General features: G+C 38.1%; 1 protein-coding gene across 1 annotated transcript in view; it reads left to right on the forward strand.

The window, feature by feature from the left end:
- CUBN (cubilin) overlaps positions 1-21,255 on the forward strand; it is a 308,229-nt gene that overhangs the window by 222,666 nt on the left and 64,308 nt on the right. Inside the window, 8 exon segments of the mRNA XM_031652472.1 lie at positions 3,710-3,881; positions 5,402-5,553; positions 5,556-5,610; positions 7,704-7,853; positions 9,770-9,891; positions 10,379-10,604; positions 12,084-12,271; positions 20,516-20,672. Coding sequence (XP_031508332.1) covers positions 3,710-3,881; positions 5,402-5,553; positions 5,556-5,610; positions 7,704-7,853; positions 9,770-9,891; positions 10,379-10,604; positions 12,084-12,271; positions 20,516-20,672 — 1,222 coding nt within the window.

Below are 21,255 nucleotides of genomic sequence, written 5' to 3' on the forward strand. Positions count from 1 at the left end.
CCTGACCCTTCTCTGCCATGTTGTTTTACAGCATTTCACACCTGCTGCCATATATCATTTTGATTTGTTCATCAGTTTATTGTCTGCTTCCCCCACTAGAATGTAAGCTCCTTGAGGTCAAGCCATAGTTTCATTCACTGCTGGGGATTCACTGAATCCCCAGTGCCTGTACATAATAGAGATAAATACTTGTTGAATGAATGGATAGTAGAGGTACTATCATTATCCCTTTAATAAGAAGCCACTTTTGCTTTCAGTTTAATTGTCTCCTGTTGGGTAGTGAATTTCAAAAATATGAAATATATTTGTATCTTATGACCACTTTGTATTGCCCTAAAATGATCTCATTCAACCTTCAGATTTTATTTCCAAGTTCTAATATCTGAAGGACTGAACTGTTGTCTTTCAGATCTTGAAAATAAGAAACCAAGTGTGTTTTCTTTTGTTTGAGAGCCAGGAAATTTTGGACTAAGGTTGTTTATTATAAAGAAACTTTGTTTCCTATTATTGATTGAATATATATAAACAAAGATGAAGTAGAAAAAAATACTAACCACTCCCACTATACCATATTTTGATGCGTTTTCTCATCTCTTCTTGGCAAAGCATATTTTATATACTTGTAATCATGTGATATAAATCCACTTGAATTCTAATTTTAGTCTGTTTTTCTGGTTATAAATATAATGGATGCTTATTGAGTAATATTTAGAGAGTTCAGAAAATAAAAAATATAAAGGTATTTTTAATTCTACTCATCTATTACTAAAATTTTGATGTATATGCTAACAGTTTTTTTACTTTTGAAATTATTTTCGTAGTTTAAATCATACGAATATAATGGTTATTAGGAATTTTACAAGTAGAGTATTCGCATATCCTTAGGAAAGAGAATATGAACATTCATAGTTTTAGAACTCAAATAAAGATAACAGTTGTAGCCACAACCACAAATTCCAAAGCAGATCTTACTTGTTATCTCCTTATCCCTTAATTATCAACTTATAACTCTTGCAGCTACTGCTGGTGGATTTTATGTCATTATTTCTAAATAATATTCCTATTCTACTACTCTTTGCTTTTTTTGGACATTATCTATCCACATCCTACTCTGGAAGATGAAAATTAGCCCTCTGCCACCACAAACACACATGGGGTATCCACAGTTTACATGCTTTCCCAATTGTCTCCCAAAATACATATGTCACAGCTTTTGCTTAAATTGTCATTCAGTTGACATTACCATGATCATGTAAATACCATTCATGACTGAGCCAAGTAGTGTACTATGGCAACACTTGCTTTTGTTTTCCTAAGGAGTAATAATAATTGTGTCCTCTTTACATTTTCTTGGGTTTTACGCATTGATCACTAATTCTTCCACACCCTTTCCACCCTGGGTGTGCATCTTCACCTTCTGTAGTAAAACATATCAGTTCCATTTCTTTTCCTCAGTAATATCCTTCCTTCAGCCTTTGTCCATCAGCTGCAAACCTGATGCTGGCTGTCATTTCAGAATTTCCCTTTGCCATTACATATGCAAGTTCCTTCATTCTGCTCCTGGGCTAGAAAGCTGGCTTTGTGATGCTATGCAAGTCCCTTTCTTGATTAATTTCCTCTTTTGGTGAGGCATACCCTCTTGTAGCTCCCCAAGGACAAGGGCAAGGGCAATACATTTTTTCAGAAATGATATACCTGAAATTATCTTTATTTTACCATCATTCTTTGAAAAATATATATTTAAATATTTTATATGTTCACTATATTAATATGTACATGAATATATTAATAGTAACTTTGAAGTTTTGTGTTGCTTATTTGGGGTCAGTTTTCTTCATGTTCCTATGTCCTGTTTACTAATATTGGTCTCTGCCTTTTACATTAGTCACTTCCCTAAATCTCACGTGCCTGCTTCCTATCCATTTGTACTCTGAGAGTTGTAGTTTCTGAGTACAAAAGGGATTAGAGGACAATGATGGGAATTGCATTCTGGTTGCGTCTAACAGCAGAAGTCCATGTGATAAATGGATGACTGTAACATGTTCAGTCATTGTGATTCTATGCCAAAGGCAGACTCAGAGGCAGGATAACGCCATTGATCACGGTTTCCAACATGTCCCATTAACCTTATAGTTGGTTCTAATCCCTTTTGATTCCAGCAATGTGGTGTCCATTCCTGTTTTCAGCATTATAGAAATATTAGTCCTCATCTGTTTCTTTATGCACTACTTCATCGTTTGGAATCAAAGGGATGGTTTGAATCCCAGTTCTATTATTACTAGTTATTTGAACTTCAGCAAATTACATCATCTTTCTGAATTCTGGTATCTTAATCTGGAAAACAGGGATACTATTATCTGCCCGGGAGGGTATTGTGCTGATTGGATAAGACAGGCTGAGTGGATGATGAGCAAAGACTGGCATTTTTGTCTGCTCAGTAAATGATAGCAAACTCTTCTTCTGGTCCAGTGACCCGGAAGACACTTTAGACCAGAAGCCCCAGAGAGCTAAATTTAATTAATTATAGTAAAATTTAAAAGCTGAGATCTTTTGTTGTGGAGTGCATTCTCCTACTGCATAACTTTTAGTGCCATAGTCTGAGTCATTATTTCTAATCTTAAGTCATTCAAATCCTTTTAAAAATGGGAATGTCAGTCACTCAATCAATGAATTATTTTTCAGTTATTTCATCTAGATTTTTTTTGAACTGTGAAAACCAGGCCTGCAAATTCATTTGATTTTGTAAAGCATTGGAAGAATAGTTTGCCAATTATTGTAACTATGTGAATGACTACAGTTATTATTTACTATTTTAGAGTCAATAATAATCCATTCTTAGAAATTCAAATAAGTAAATTGAAGCTTTGAATCCACAACTAACGAGGAAAGAACTATGTTTAATTGCATATGGAGATTGATTTTTCATGTTACTTTTCAAGGTATTTAAAAATATCTGCTTGCTGGGTACTGTGGCTCACACCTGTAATCCCAGCACTTTGGGAGGCCAAGGCAGGTGGATCACCTGAAGTCAGGAGTTCAAGACCAGCCTGACCAATATGGTGAAACCCCGTCTCTACTAAAAATACAAAATTAGCTGGGCATGGTGGCGCATGCCAGTAATCTCAGCTGCTTGGGGGGCTGAAGCAGGAGAACTGCTTGAACCTGGGAAGTGGAGGATACAGTGAGCCGAGATCACGCCATTGCACTCCAGCCTGGGCAACAAGAGAAAAACTCTATCTCAAAAAGTAAATAAATAAAAATTAAAGTAAATAAAGAAAAATGTCTGCTTTATTATATACATGAAATCATCAGCTTCACTTCCAAATAACAAAGGTCCTGATGCATCGTTAAGAAAAACTGCCCATCAGTGAGCTCTGCAGACCACGTTGTAAGCACGATGGCTCATCTTCCTTTACACTGAGAGCACGGTTTCCACTTGCAAAGTGTGTAGCAGCTTTTAATCTATCACCACATGGCAGGAAGGCATTACTGCAATACTTTCACTCTAGTGAAATCATCCTGAGGTCACAAAATGTGTTCAGGGTAACATAGTGGCTTGTGGCACTGGGATAGAAACCTGCATTGTTAGATCATTCATTTTAGGGCAGGGTTCCCATAGAAGGAAGTGGGTCTGGGCTGGGAATATCACCTCCTAGGAAATATACAGTAAGATTGATTGTGTGCCTGCAGGTTAAATTCTTTCCAACAGGTATTCAATGGCATTAGAAGTAACTCACCCCAGCTAGAGAAACTGTGTAGTAGTGTGAATGTAAGCAGTGAGATTAAATCTTCAGGAAACACAATGAAAGTCATTTTTTTCACGGATGGATCCAGGCCATATGGAGGCTTCACTGCTTCTTATACCTCCAGTGAAGATGCAGGTAATGTAGGATGTTGTAAAGGCACTTCATCTTATTTTTTATTTTTTTAAATTATACTTTAAGTTGTAGGGTACATGTGTACAATGTGCAGGTTTGTTACATATGTATACATGTGCCATGATGGTGTACTGCACCCGTTAACTCATCATTTACATTAGGTATATCTCCTAATGCTGTCCCTCCCCCGTCCCCCCACCCCACGACAGCCCCAGTGTGTGATGTTCCCTACCCTATGTCCCAATGTTATTGTTCAATTCCCACCTATGAGTGAGAACATACAGTGTTTGGTTTCCTGTCCTTGCGATAGTTTGCTGAGAATGATGGTTTCCAACTTTATCCATGTCCCTACAAAGGACATGAACTCATCCTTTTTTAAGGCTGCATAGTATTCCATGGTGTATATGTGCCACATTTTCTTAATCCAGTCTATCATTGATGGACATTTGGGTTGGTTCCAAGTCTTTGCAATTGTGAATAGAAATGCACCTCATTGTAATCAGGTGTACTGCAGATGCCCCCAGCTACTGTCAATGGCAGCAAAGCCATCCATTTTCCCTCTAGTGATCAAAGTTCACTTGGAATCTTTGACATAAGACAAACACATATAAGCAGATCAAAAACTTACTGCAGACAGAAAAAAGCTTTCTGATTTCAGGAAGAAACTGCTGTGGTGAATTTAAAACTTTTAATGCCGTTAGATGAACTTCTAGCACAGTTTCAGTCGTGTTACCATGAGGATTGGTGACCTGTCCCATAGTCCTTGGTCAATTATTTGGTGCGGAAAGAGAGCATCTACCTCCTAGAAGGTAGCTTAGTCTCGGAGAGTAATTAATTTTGCTGGGGACAGAACAGGCTTTATTGTTTCTAGTCATCTATTCACACACGTATTTCCAGTGAAAATAAATGGGAGGTTTGATTTGATATAGAATATTTCAAAATTAAGCAAGATATGGTCTCTAATTATAAATATCCTCCTATTTCCTGGATTGGTGCTATTACCTAAGGGTTTTAAAATTTGGAAGGGGAAGTGACTATTAAAAGAAAAACACTAAGTTATTTCATCAGTACAAGAAGCATCTGTTCCTTTATTAACAGGGGGCAAATTCATTGGCAAGTCAATGTCCTATTATCTGTTTGATTTAAATTAAATTATTAGATCAAGTGGAGAATTGCTAATCAAGCCATTAGGACCTGCCACCATTATATTTGGGTATTCCTCTAAATTAAATATTAATGAACAGTAGGCCTCAATATTTTAACTTATTGATACAGAGCCAAACCCCAGCCACCTAATCTACACCAACAGGAAGATAGAGAACTGACTTTTGCACATTTTTCCTTTATAAACTTGCAGAAACTTCCATAATTTGCATGCCTTTTACCCATAACCCTGACTGCATCTAGAAAAACAAATCAAAGCAGTAATGTTGATGTTTTAGTTACTGTTCCTGTATTGTTTATCTCTTCTGTTGTGGCCTGAATCTTACTACTACTTTCTCTGTTGCCTTCTGTTTTCTTAGTGTGTGGTGGGTCTCTTCCAAACACTTCTGAAGGAAACTTTACTTCTCCTGGCTATGATGGAGTCAGGAATTACTCGACAAACCTAAACTGTGAATGAACTCTCAGCAATCCAAATCAGGAAAATTCATCTATTTATAATCATTTTGAAGATTTTTTTACCTAGAAAGTCACCAAGACTGTCAATTTGATGTCCTTGAGTTTCGAGTGGGTGAGTTCTAAGAACACATTCTCCTGTTTATCTACAATATTCTTTTTATCTTTTTGTTGTTGTTGCTGCTGTTGTTGTTTTCAGACAGGAGCTGGCTCTCTTGCCCAGACTGGAGTGCAGTGGTGTGATCATAACTCACTGCAGCCTCAACCTTGCAGGCTCAGGTGATCCTCCTGCCTCAGTTTCCCAAGTGGCTTGGACTACATGTGTACATCACCACATACAACTAATTTAAAAAATTTTTTGTTTAGAGATGGGGTCTCCCTATGTTGTCCAGGCTGGTCTCAAACTCCTGGCCTCAAGTGATCCTCCCTCTTTGGCCTCCCAAAGTGCTGGGGTTACAGGCATGAGCCACTATGCCTGGCCTACAATATTCTTCTTATGCTTGGAGACCACTAACAATGAAGGGAATCAGATGACTCTAACATAGGTACACACAATCCAAAAGAACTCTGTTCAAAGCCATAATTCTGTGTGTGCCCAGCTGAGGAAAACGAACCCCAGGAACAGTGAGTGACACGGATCACTGTACAACTAGACCCTGTGTTACAGTCACTTCGTTTCCTGGCATGTGACTCTTGCCGAAGAGAGAGTCCACTACTATCAAGACTCCTTTCCAAGGAGACTGGGACTTAGCATGCTCAGCATGTGTTGGCAGTTTCCTGAACTTCCAGGATTTATGAAGGGGCTGTGAAATTCTCCTGAGGCCTTAGGAGTTAAAAGAAGTTTTGCAATATACCAGATGGAGAAACACATGGAAGCTATTTGGGGAAATAACCCCAAAGCAGTCATTTGTCTTGGTTTTCGTGATAGAAAAGGATTGCGGTGTACTCAATAAACCATAATTCTCTGAAGAATTTTTAAACCTCTGTATTCAAGGAGGATGAATCAATTTTCTTTCTTCCCTATAGTGAAGGTATAGATTATTCATTAGGTTGCTTCCATGATTATGCTGACACTTTTTTCTCAGTAAATAAACAAGTAGATAGAGGAAGACAATAATATTGTAAATAGTATGTAATCATCCATACTGTCAGTTTTGCTGAGTTCTGTGTTATCCCAAATTTTAAGAAAAGGAGGTTGAAAGCAGCAGAAGCTCATCAGTTAGTTGGTGGAGAAGTCCTTGAGAAACTGAGAGGTCAATGTTAGTCACATCTGAGAACCTGAGCGACAGAATTTTCAAGAAGGAGAATTCGATAGAGCCTATGCCCACAGACCAAGGGCCTCAGCCGGAGAGTCCTCCCACCTCTCTGAGGCTGAGGAGCCTAAAAAGGCTTATGAGGGAAAGAGAAGTTGTGGTTTGAGGATGTTCTCCATGGAATTCTGATAAACCCTCACCCCCTCTACCTGGTTCAAAACTACGGGCTTGTAGTCTTAAGCAGAATAGCTGTATCTCAGATTTCAGTCAGCTAAATGCTGTCTTCTCTTTATTTGCTCAGGTTTAGTTAAAATAGTTTGCTCAGTTAAAATACTATATATCATTGATTTAGAAGGTCAGTGATGTTTATCTGACAGAATAAAAAGAAAGCAGATAAATGAGAGCCCTGCTGATGCTCTATACATGTTCATCAAACCCTTGAAAAGTAATCTTCATAAAAAATATCAGGCTCAGATCTGACAGCTCTTGGCCTGAGTTCCGAATATTGTGTCCTTTTTAGTTGATTGAATACAGTGAAGAAATCTTTCCAATTTTAGGCAATGATCACTTTATCTTGAGAATATATTTGATCACTGTTGGTATTATATTTCTTACACCCTACAAAAGGTGTGTCCAAAAGTGCTATTTTAATTCATTGTATCTCTGTTTAGATATGCCGAAATAACTATGAAAACACAAATTGGAACACAATGGTATCCACAATAGAGAGAGGTTCATTTCAAAATTGCTTTGATTTTTTGTGTTTGTTTTACCCTGTTGGAGGGACTTTCTTTGGCGGTTGACAAAGACAGAGAAACATTGTGCAATGTCTGCTACTAAATCAGAATTTAAATGTGTGTCAATTAACATCTTGAAATTTGTTCTCACCAAATTCATTGAATGTATTTCTCAAAAGCTATATCAATAATGAAACTTGGTATATTATTTTGTTCAGGTGATGCTGATGGGCCCCTGATGTGGAGACTTTGTGGTCCTTCAAAGCCTACATTGCCACTGGTTATACCTTATTCTCAGGTATGGATACACTTTGTCACCAATGAACGTGTAGAACACATTGGATTCCATGCGAAGTATTCCTTTACAGGTAAGAGTTATAATTAAGATCTTGATAAAATTATTTATAAAGATTAATGATTTTTTATAAAGATTTCTTATATATTTTATTAGACATTTCTACATAGCTATTAGTTTTTTTAATATTATCAATGAGATTTTCTACATTACATTTTTTAATTGGTTGTGGCTGATATCTAGAAATGTTATAATTTGCATGCATGTATCTTTAGTCCAAAGATCTGGCTGTCCTCTTATTAGTTTTAATATGTTGTCTATAGATTCTCTTTTATCTTTCTGTGTAAACAATCATGTCTTCTGCAAATATTAGTTCTTTTTGCTTTCAGCCGTAATACTTCATTTCATTTTCTTACATCATTTTGCTAGCTAGGGCCACCATCAGAATATTGAACAGAAGGAATGATAGAGCATCTTGTTTCTGACCTGGATGTGACTGTCTATGACATTTTATTATTAAATATATTGGTTGCTCTTAAGTTTCCAATAAGTATCTTTTGTTAAAGAAAATCCCTTCCATCTTTAGTGTGAAAAAGCTTTTTTTAAATGTAAATGGGCGTAAGATTTTATCAGATAATTTTCTGCATCCATTGAGATGTTTCAACTTCTTCTCCTTTCATAAGTTAATATGACAAATTATATGAAAGATTTCTTTCTCTTGGTAAACCATCCTTGCATTTTTGGGATAAATCCTATTTCGTCATGATGTGTGTTTTATACATACAATGGATATTATTTGCTAGTGTTTTGTGTCAGATTTGCATATGTGAAATTCACAGTTTGTGCTGGAAAACCCAGCCCTACTCCTGACTGCTTCCTTTGGCTATGGGAAGTTTTCTAGTCCCTTTTCTCAAGTATGCCAGTTTGTTTAGATTCCCAACTTCATGTAAAAGTCTCAATTCCAGTCCTTCCTTCTGTGGAGACCCAGAGCCGTATCTTCTCCTCCTACCTGGTCACCAAAACCTCAGAGCCCAACCCTGGGACCCACGCATGCTTTCTTTAGCCTCTCAGACTGTCACTCTTTGAGTTTCACTCCTCTCACTTGGAGTACACTTACTGCTGCCAGATTTTGGAGAGCTGCTTTTCTTTCCATTGAGTTGGCTATGAATCAAAATGTGTTTTAGTTATGGTTTTATCTAACATTCCTTTGTGTTATAACCAAATGGCTGGTTGAAAGAAGGAGTGAAATTGATTATCTACTCACTCAACCATCTTGCCAGTTGACTTGCCTTCATCACATTCAAAGAAAAGAGTCAGGTTTCAGTAAGCAGTATTATTTTTATTGAACGTCAGACCATGTTATGCTTCAGAAATGTATTTGTTTTTCAATTTTCAATTTTTTATGCTAATACTGTATGGAATTTTGTTATTCCTAAACTTCTACCCAAATTTACTTTTCTTCTATTTAATTTCGTTTATTTTATACATATACACACACATATATATACATAAAATATACATATACAAAAAATATACAAAATATATATACGTGTGGTGTGTGTGTGTGTGTGTGTGTGTGTATGGTTTCTTTCTTTTGAGATGGAGTCTTGTTCTGTCGCCCTGACGGGAGTGCAATGGCATGATCTCGGCTCACTACAGCCTCCACCTTCTGGTTCAAGCGATTCTCCTGCCTCAGCCTCCTGAATACCTGGGACTACAGGCAGATGCCACCATGCCCAGCTAATTTTTGTATTTTTAGTTGAGATGGGGTTTCACCATGTTGGCCAGGCTGGTCTTGAGCTCCTGACCTCAGGTGATTTGCCCACTTCGGCCTCCCAAAGTGCTGGTATTATAGGCATGAGCCACCATGCCTGGCCTGATTATGTTTCTAATCACAATATCTGATGGCTATGATTACCACTTACTTTGGCTTTACAGGTTCTTGTTTTTACTTCTGTGTGATTGAGAGGGTTACGAATCTCATTTCAGATTGTGGCGGGATACAGATAGGCGAGAGTGGAGTGATCACAAGCCCCAACTATCCAAATGCTTATGACAGCCTGACCCACTGCTCTTGGCTGTTGGAGGCCCCACAGGGGCACACCATCACTGTGAGTGCTAATGACTGGGTGAAATGCTTCTGAGACCATAGAACCACAATAGCCTGTCGTGCATGGAAATGGAGCTCTTTTAGTAAGCAAGTGATTAGAGAAGGCTTTGATTCTACAAGGAGATCACTGTTTTTCCCTAACATTCTCTCACTAGAGCACCTACGTTGGCATCTATAATTAATGAAGAGTGAAATCTCTTTTTTAAGCATAGGGAAAGATATACATAGAAGATAATTCTACATCTTAGAGAGAAGTGTATTCATTTTCTTAATATGAGTTGCCATCCCAAACTAGGGAAATGTCTTTTCTCAAGTTTTCCAAGAGAACCTTCAATAAGGAAAATGAGTAGAGGGGAAGGGAGAATTAAATAAGAGACAAAAATACAAAATTATAAAAATTAAAAGAAAATAAAAGGATTTGTAAGGGCCTTATCTACATCAAGGTTGATAAAAGCTCACTGAAAGCTCATTTCTTTTTTCTCCTGCAGCTCACATTTAGTGACTTTGATATTGAACCCCATACCACTTGTGCTTGGGACTCCGTCACTGTGAGGAATGGTGGGTCCCCTGAATCACCCATCATAGGACAATACTGTGGAAATTCAAACCCTAGGACAATACAGTCAGGTTCCAATCAGCTGGTCGTGACTTTTAACTCAGACCATTCATTGCAAGGTGGTGGATTTTATGCTACGTGGAACACACAAACTTTAGGTAAAAGAAACGTTTGCTGCATTTGATTTTTTTTTAGTGATGTGTATTATGAACTCATGTACATTTTGTACCTACTTTACATCAGACTTAATTCTAAATATTTGCACATGTCATGTCATGTAGCAACCCTGGTGGGATAACACAATGTCAATACCTGGCGTCTCTATTTTGCATAGGCAGAGACTGAGGAAGCATAGGTTCATCATTTCCCCAGATACATAGCTGATAATTGGTAGTCAGGATTTGAATAAAGGCAGTTGAGTCCAGAAACTTTGATCTCAACACTTCCTGATGCTGCCTTCATCGGCAAAAGGGTATGGCACAACCGCGAATCTCAAGTAATAGAAAGATGAGTTGGAATCCCAAGTGCTTGATATTATCTGGAGCCTAGAAGCAGAACGCTGAGTGGTGGTGAGCTGAGGGCAGAAAAATAAGTCCACAACATAAAGAGCCTTGGTTTATATGTTATCCCTTGAACAATGGGAAACTATTGAAGAGTTTTGAAAAGCAAGGTGACAAGATGAGATTCGTAATTTAGAACAAATTCTATAGTGAATGGGTACTGAGTCAAAATATGACAGATTTCATTCTAGAAGAATAGTTTTTGTGCATAGAAAGTATAAACATTGTGAAAATTCTTAGAAAATACAAGGACTTGTATCAGATACTTTATTACGGGTTTCCGGAAATCTTGAATATCACACAAGACAATTCTTTCTGGTAGAGTCACAGTTATTATGAAGCTCTTTGTAGACTGAGTCAGACTTTCCCTCATTAACAACCACTGGCTGTTGCTGAAGTCAGAAGGGAGTTTTAGGTGAATCCCTGATTTCCAAGGGTTTCACAGCAAAAGATTCAGAGAATACCTCTTTAACTTCATTTTGTTTTCAGTTCATATTTTTCTTTGCCATCTCTTAAGTACATGTGTTAAAAGTATGAAAATTCTAGATTTTTCTTCCTTTGAATCCACGTAATTAATTTTGATCCATCAGTCAGTTTCAATATGAATGAGCCAGATTGGTTAATAAAATAATTTTCCCCAATTCAAAATCACTTTCTCTAGTTAGAGTTAGAGTAAAGTTGCAAATGGACTGTAGGGTAGTATTCTCATGTGTTAATGGTAATAAAATACAAAACTGCATTGCCAGGTTACATATACTGCATAGCCTCAAAGAGAATAAAAATACAGCTCTTGTTTGAAGACAGGTTGGAAATGTATCCTCTTTATGGCAAGGATTAGTGTTCTCGGTTGAGTTTAATATCATTGTAACACAACTGTAACAGCTGAAATTTTCTCTCAATTTAACTCACCTTTCCATTTATGGAGAGAGCTTGCTGTGCACCTGACTGGAAGATGATCACTTGTAAAAAATGATGAACTGAAATCTCACATTTAGAAATGTTCCTTCTGTAGAAGTCTTGAGTTTCCAAAATTACATTCCTTGCAGATTGATGGCTTTTTACATGGGAATATTTCAGGTTGTGGTGGAATATTTCATTCCGATAATGGTACAATCAGATCCCCTCACTGGCCTCAGAATTTTCCTGAAAACAGCAGATGTTCCTGGACGGTCATTACTCACAAAAGTAAACACTTGGAGCTGAGCTTTGACAACAACTTCCTAATCCCCAGCGGTGATGGACAATGTCAGAATAGCTTCGTGAAGGTTAGTACACTTGTTCATTTAATTGGAGCCAAGTTGGTTTGGTGAACATTAGTGTTTAAGCTAGGAATGATTCATTGTCTCTCAAAGTAAGAACATTTTGCTGCCTGGATTCCTTGGATGAAAAGTGAGAAAGTGAGAAACGTCAACTGTTAGGAGTTAACGTTTCTTTTCTTTCTTATTTTCCAATAGATCCTAAAGGGAAAATGCCCTTTATAATGTAGGGTACTGCCACAGGCAAAATTTAAAGCATGCCACAAAAATTATGAAATGTTGAAGCAGCAGCTAATGCCAGCCTTCACCTTGGGCCTTAAGAGCCCACAGGCTGAAAAAACCATCAGAAACCCGTGTAAAAATGATGGGAATGGGGCATCAGGAGAGCAAGGCTCTTTCGAAATCTAAAGTTATAAATACTGCTCGTGTGGCAGTGGCTTGTCGCTTTCCACTGACTTGTGACTATGATGACTGTCTTAAAAATTCTTTTCATTTGTTCTATTTTGCATCTTCCAATGCATCTATTTTGCATCTCTAAAAGGCTGTGCCCCTCCATTCATGTCTCTCATACCTACCACCTGCATGTTCTTCTCTGAGCTACTTAAACAATTGGCCTTTAAGTTATTCAACTGTAAAATGAAGAGCACGATTCCTTGTTTAGTAGGGCTATTTTAAGCATTGGAGGTAGTACGATGTAATAACATAAGTAGTGCTAAGTACTTGGAATATAAAATCACTTAATGAGTCAAAGTGACTTTTATTGTCAGTGTTATTACTTCATATCAGCTCTCAAATGATGATGTATATCTCATTGACCCATGCTTACTGTTTAAATGGAAATCTCATATGTATATAACATATGTATATAATAAAATACATTTAATATATACTTTTCTTAATTGCTTTTTCCATGAACTAAATGAACTCTCTTCTCATGAAATGAATCAATATCAAGTATTCAGACTTAAGTAAAACTTTCAAGTTCTCCAGTTGTAAAACTGGAATATGGAAGATGACCTAGGCTCATTCATCCTCTGGATGGAATGGGGGTCCCTCTGACAACATCGGGAAAGCCCAGTGCTGCTGGCGAGTGGGATGGATTAGGAACACTGCCAAAAATAAGTTGCCATATGGGAATCACTTGTCTTCTCCTAATGGGCCTAAGATGCTTGTTTCTGCCAAGCATCTGTGTGGGTGGGAGGAACCAGTAAAGGGACCCAGCTTCAGCAAGCAGCCCCTGCAGGAAGCCACTTAACACCTGTAAACCTGAGATTCTCTTCACCCACCCAGAGACACCAGGGCAGGTGGGGCTGCAGTCACAGAAAGCGGCCCAGTCTGGAAGCCTCTTTGTCCCCACAGGCCAGACATGCTCCTCTTCCACCCAGAGACATTGAGGTACCCAGGGGGCATTAGTAGGGGAAAATTACTATACCCTTTGCCTCCAACTGAGAAACACACAGAGCCCCTCAGGTAGCACCAGCAAAAGCTAGTGAGAGCCCTAGTAGCACCATGTAAACCAAGCGACCAAAATTCCACCACAGAGTATGTAAGGCCACGTGGTAAACATAAACAGGGTGACAGCCTGCTAAAATAAAAGATTTGAATAGGACCTAAAGTGTCCTAAAATAATAAATAACATGTCCAGGATACAATCAGAAAGAATACATTGTATCAGGAATCAAGAACATCACAACTTGAAAGAGAAAAGAATCAAGTGATGTCAACAGTGAGATAAATCAGATGTTGAAATATATGACAAGGATGTTGAAGTAGCTTCCATAAACATGCTTCAACAATCACTGACGAGTTCTTTTGAAACAAATAGAAAATATCAGCAAAGAAATAGTGGTTGCAATAAAGAACCAAATAGCAATTATAGAACTGAAAAATACAATAACATACATAAAGAATATGCTGAATAGGCTCAAGAGTAGCATGGAGATGACAGAGAATAGAATCAGTGAACCTGAGGATAGAACAATAGAATTCACCCAATCTGCACAACAAAGAGAAAATAGACTGAAAAAACAAACAAACTAGATCAACACAGACTTAGGGACTCATGGACAATAACAAAAGATTCAACATTCTCTCGAAGGGAGAGGAGAGAGTGTAGCTGAAAGAACAGTCAAAGAACTAGTGGCTGTAAACTTTCCCAAATTTGGCAAAAGAAACACACCTATAGGTTCAAGAAGCTGAGTGAAGCTAAACCAAGATAAACACAAAGGAATTTAAGTTCAGACCTATCTTAATTAAACTGCTGGACACTGAAGGTAAACAAAAAGTCTTGAAAGCAGTCAGAGAGAACTGGAACATTACCTAGAGAGGAAGACCAGTTAGAATAAAAGCAGATTTCTCATCTGAAACCATGGAGGCCATGAGGAATTGACACTATATTCTTCAAGTGCTGAAACAAAGGAATTGTCAACCATACATTTTATATCTGGAAAACTATCTTTCAGGAGTAAAGAGGAAATAAAAGCTTCTCATATGAAGGACAACTAAACAAAATTATTACTAGGAGACCTGCCATTAAAGATGGGCAAACAGAATTTCTTCAAACAAAAATGAAATTATTAAAGAATCTTGGAGCATGAGAAAACAAAAAGGAATGTGGAAAAAGAAAAATATGTATACATACAATAGAATATCCTTTTCCTCATAAAGCTTGTGAATCATATTTAATAAAACAAGAAATTATAATGCCCTCTGATACTCAATATAATGATATGGAAAAGTTGAAAGGGGATCTAAATGGAAATCACATTTCCACAAGTGGTCAGAGGTGGATGCTGGTAGACTACTATAATCACGTAGGCATATTGTCACACCCAGAACAGCTACTACCAAAACTGTATGAAGAGTTGTACAGAAAAATGCTAATATCAATCAAAATGGAATCCCCAAGAAGTCAAGAAAAGAGAAATAGAGGACCAAAAAGCAGATAAAGTAAATAAAAAACATATAATTAAATGTAGACATAGAATTTATATATATATATATATCTCAGCATTTTAATTGTAAATGGTTTAGTTAGACGAATCACAATACAGGTTACCAATCCAAAACATGACCTAAGTGATAATAAACTGATTTCAAATTCAACCACATAGGTACATGAAAAGTAAAAGGATGGAAAAGGATGCCATGCAAAGGTTAACCAAAAAAAGCAGGAGTGGATATATTTATATCTGATGAAGTAGACTTTAGAGTATAGAAAATTACAACAGAAAAAGAGGAATCTTACATAATGATGAAAGGATCAATCCACCAGGAAGACATAATGATCCTAAATGTGTATGCACCAAACAACAGAGGCACAAAATACATAAAGCAATAACCGATAGAGCTAAGAAGGGAAGTAGACAAATCTTCAGTTATAGCTGAGGACTTCAACACTCTCCTCTGAGTAACTGATAAACGACTAGACAAATAATTGACAAGGATATAGAAGAACTGTACAAAACCATCAATCAATAGGATCTGATTGACATATGTGTGTATGTGTGTGTGTGTGTGTATAAAATACACCACACAGCAACATCAGAATACACAATTTTTTAGGAACTCTTGTAACATTCCAAGGTAGATCATATCCTGAGACATCAAAAAACCTCAACCAAGTCAAGGGATTGAAATACAGAGTGTGTTCTTTGACTATATTAAAACTGAACTGAAAAAAAAAAAAACAGTAACAGAAAGAATATCTTGTTAAGCACTGAGCTGAGCTGGAGAGAAGTGAACTGCCAAGTGCTGGAGTAGCTAATTAAAACAACAGGCCAAAATGTAAGTAACAGCCATGTCTTTCATCATTTTCTGCTGTGGTATAAGAGGCCAAACAGGAGAAAGCTCTGTCTCCCTTAATCGTCCATTCTTTCCCATGGGAATGCCTGGTAAGGGTCAGGTGGATCAGTGTAGATGTAGAAATGGTCTCATTGCCAAGTAAGCCCCAAACAAATGTGTGCAGGATCTGGGTGCTAAAAATAATGAAATGCTGGCATAGACCTAAATGAAAGAGACAATTATAGTTATGAATTGGAAGACTCAACATAGTAAAGACGTCCCTTCTCCTCAAAATGATGGATAGGTTTAATGCAATTCCTATCAAAATTTCTCCAAAGTCTTTTGTAGACATAGACAACTTTTTCCACAACTTATATGGAAGGCACAGACCCTTCAATGGCTAAAAGAATCGTGGAAAAGAAGAATAAAATGGGAGGAAGAACTCTACCTTACTATTTACCTAGGCTTACTTATCTTAGTTACAGTAATCAAGACAATATGGTATTGGCTGAAAACCCAGATGAAAATAGAGAACCTAGAAATACACTCACACAAACATGCTCAATTGATTTTTGACAGGTGCAAAAACATTCCAATGTAGGGAGAATAGTCTTTTCAACAAATGGTACTACAGCAATTGAACATCCACAGGCAAAAAATATGAATCTCAACCTAAACCTCACATTTTGTAGAAAACCTCACTCAAAATAGATGATAGACTGAAAAGTAAAATATAAAAGTTTCAGAGAAAAAAAATAGTAGATGTCTTCAGGACCTGGAGATAGGTAAAGAGGTCTTAGATGAAACAACAAAAGAATGATTCGTAAGAGAAAAGAAAATGATGAATTTTACCTCATTTAAATTATGCCATGTGAAATATTTTCATCCAGTCTGTAGCCGGTCTGTTCATTTTCTTCACATAGGCAATGTACTACTATGTAGAATATATAAAGAACTCTCAAACTCAAGAGTAAAATACAAACAATCCTATTAGAATATGGGCAAAAGACATGGACAGATATTCCACCAAAGAGATTATACAGATGATAAATACCAGAAAAGATATTCAACATCATTAACTTCTGGAGAAGTATGAATTAAAACCACATTGAGCTATCACTACACACCTATTGGAAGATCAATATTTACCAATTGCATAATGTTTACCAATTGCACTCTGGGCATTTATCCCAGAGAAATGAAAACTATGTTTACACAAAAACTTGTGTATGAGTCTATATAAATAGCACCTTTATTTGTAATAGTTGAAACCAGCACTAAGGCTTTCAACAGGTGAATGGTTAAACAAATTATGGTACTTGCTTACCATGGAATGTAATTCCTGAATAAAAACAAACTATTCATAGATTAACAATTTGGACAAATCACCGGGGGATTATGGAAAGTGAAAAAAGGCAATCTCCAAAGGTTACATACTCTGCTGTTCCGTTTATATAATATTTTGAAATGATAGTATTTTAGAAATGGAAAACACAGAGGCAGAGGTTAGAGGGAAGAAAATGTAGGAGTAAATTGTGTGTGGTTATAAATAACAAGAGCAACTTAAGGGTTCTTGTGGTGTTGGAATTTCAGTATCTTGAATGCAGTTGTGTGCAACTTGTATATAACTTAATACACACACACACACACGAGTTCAAGTAAAACTAGGAAATTGAGTAAGATTGGTGAGTTTTATCAATGCCAGTAACCTAGTTGTGATAGTATACTACAGTTTTGCAAGATGTCAGTGTTTGGGGAGCTCAGAAATGTGTACAAGGAATTTCTGTGTATTATATCTTACAAATGTATGTGAATCTGCAATTATGTCAGTAAACATTTGTTTAAAAAATACTTGAATGATAAAATATAACCTACAACCTGACTGAATTGTATAGAACACTAAGAAAAATCAGGAAGTTTTTGACGTGATGACAATTAAGTAACATTTTGTAGGTTCAATATAGTTTTGATGAGTCCTCTGTCATATAGCCAATGAAATGAGTTCTTGATAGGCAAGGCAGAAATGAATATTGAATAACTCTTTACCATCATTGTCAACATTATCATCATTATTATTAAACTTACGTTCCTGGGCCAAAAGGTAGAGATGTCGGATCTATAATTAATGACTTCAGAAAAGTATAAGCACTTAAGCATTCTTGGATTCCTTCATTAAAGAACTTGAGGTTCTTTATTAAGTTTCAGCCCTTCTTACTTTGCCTGTTTAGTAATGTTTGTAAAAATATAGTATATGGCCCAGGCATGGTGGCTTATGCCTGTAACCCCAGCACTTTGGGAGACCAAGGCAGGCAGATCACTTGAGTCCAGGAGTTTGAGACCAGCCTGGGCAACATGGTACAACCCCATCTCTACAAAAAAGTAAAAAAACTAGCCAGGCATGGTTGCATGCACCTGTAGCCCCAGTTACTTGGGAGGCTGAGGTGGGAAGATTACCTGAGCCCAGAAAGTCGAGGCTGCAGTGAGCTGTGATCGTGCCACTGCACTCCAGCCTGAGTGACAGTGAGACCGTGTCTCAAAATATATATATATATATATACAGATTATCTCTTAAAAATTATGTTTATAATTTTATGAAATGTGGATAAAAAACTGCCATATACTGTTTCCTTGGATAGTTGATTGGGGGAAATCTAATTAGAGGTCATTAAGTAAAATTGAGGATGTGCATTTTTTCCCTGACATTTTTATTGATCTTAGGCATTTGGCAGAATATCTGCACTTTTGTTCTCAGTAGGTCCAGCGCCAGGCATCTCCCTTATCTAATAAATGGCTAATATAATTTGTCTTCAGTAGGATGACTAACAGCTGGATACCCAGTGCTTAAAAATCAATTGAAATGGTATGGCTTTAAGGAGCTGAGAATTATTAAACCAATGCTATGAATCAGTGCTATTTCACATCTCTTCCTATGGACTGATTTCCCAGTAGAAATGTTTTTAATGACTTGATGTTTAATAAAGCAATAGCTCTGGGTAAGGCATATCCTTGAAAAAAGATGTATTTGGAATGAGTAATTCTGTATCATTCCAATCAAATAAAATGTTGAATAATCAAGTAAGATTAATACACATTCAATTACATCCTTGATTGAAATAATTCTCTGTTGGGAGAGAGGTTGTCCTGTGCACTATAGGATGCTTAGCGATAGTCCTGGCCCCGCCCACTAGATTCTACCCACCACACCATAGAAAAATGCCTCCAAACCTTGCCAGAGGTCCCAATATTGCTCCTGGTTGAGACCTCTGAACTAGGACGAGCTTCTCTAGTTAATATGTTTAATGTTTCTTTCCCCCAAGTTATGTATATTCACGTGACTCAATATTGTAGAAACCATGATCATCCACCTGAACTAGGGCAAAACCTACCTGACTGTTTTCCGGCATCCTTTCTGACTCCTATTTTCCGAATTGTAATGTTTTCCAAAAACCAAGCTTACTGGTGGCTCCTTGCTGTATTCAGGACAGTGGCCCGAGTCTCTAACGTGCCCTGCAGCCCCTTCTGCAGCCCTCCTCACCGCTTCCCCCTTGGTTTTCTCTCTGTTCTCTGAACTAGCCATGGCCCTTCCTGACATCGGGGTTCCCTCGGGGCAGGCTCACCTCCCCCAGTTAGGTAAAGCCACCAATTGGATATGCTCAACAGCTTCACCGTAATGCCTTGTTTATAGCTGGAATTTTGCATGTAAATTTATGGTTCTGTGGTTAATGTCTCTGTTTTTCCCTGGACTGATAGGAATTGGTTTGATTTGGAATTTTGGTGCTCACCATGTATTTCCCAGCAACTGTTTTTTTGCATGAGTATACACATTCGGTCATTCGAGGCGGCCAGACCAATTAAGTGACAGCCCAGGTCTACTTGGGAGTTGCCAACCCAATCTTTGGTGAATAGCACACACTGACTGGATGTCAGCCTTTCATTGAAATGGACCTTACAATTCCACGCAGCCAAGAAGTGCTCTGATTTATTCCAGTTCATGCTGATTATACGTGTACTTGGAATTCATGCCCACTTTCTTCATGCACCACAATGTGCCTCTTGCTTGGTGGCGTTGTCCAGCTGCGACTACAATTTGCTATCTTCCCAGGAGCAGTACTGAGTTCCACCTGGCCGCTCCGTCTCCCTCAGCACCCGGGAAGCTCGGCTAGGTCAAGGCAACTAGAAGTTAGGAGGAAACCAAACAGTGATCCAGGAAGCTGGATTTTTAAAAAATCACCACCCAGCTATGCAAAAAGGAACGCCATCGCCTTAGAGAAGTCAAGAACGGGACATGCTATTTTAAAAGCAACTTAAAAAAATTATTCTCAAAAGAAAATACTGCAGATTTGTCCGTGTTTTGTTTACTGTTATGCTTAGTTCTGTATACGTGTGAGTGCCATTATTTTGAAACCTAAGTACATTAAAATATTGATGGGAAACCCTCGAGCATTAAAGTTCTGTGTACGTCCCTGCTAGGTGTGGGCAGGCCCTGAGGAGGTCGACAAAGCCCTGCTAGCCACCGGCTGTGGGAACGTGGCTCCGGGTCCCATCATCACACCGAGTAACACATTCACTGCCGTCTTCCAGTCTCAGGAGACGCCAGCTCAGGGCTTCTCTGCGTCCTTTGTTAGCCGTAAGTAACCCTAAGAACCAAACCCAGAGGTCTTTGAGGGGGTGTGGTTGTCGCAGGCCGGCAGGGTTGGCTAAACCTGGGCGTCTAGGGGATGAACGTGGGGGTCTACGGGGAGGATGAGTCACCGAATCCTGAGAAGACACCTCTCTTCCAAATATCAACGAGAACAGAACCGAATTGAGAAGTGATATAAAAGCCATGAGAGGCACTAACCAACGTCTAGAAATAAGCCTGGCACCCAGAGTGGGCTGATATTGGGCAGAAGCACAGGTGGCTAGTTAGTTAGCAAACAACCAAGTGTGGCTGGTCTGTGACACCTTGACTGCAAAATCCTCTGGGGGGCTTGAAACACATGCAGATTCCTGAGCCTCACCCCAGGCCTGTCTGAATTCAGAATTTCCATAAGCAATGTCTTGTGTGTTTTTTTTTTTTTTTTTTTTGAGACGGAGTCTCACTCTGTCACCAGGCTGCAGTGCAGTGGTGCAATCTCGGCTCACCGCAACCTCTACCTCCTGGGTTCAAGCAACTCTCCTGCCTTAGCCTCCCGAGTAGCTGGGACTACAGGCTTGCACCACCATGCCCA

The sequence above is a fragment of the Papio anubis genome, chromosome 11, assembly GCF_008728515.1.
Source record: "Papio anubis isolate 15944 chromosome 11, Panubis1.0, whole genome shotgun sequence".
Lineage (NCBI taxonomy): Eukaryota > Metazoa > Chordata > Mammalia > Primates > Cercopithecidae > Papio > Papio anubis.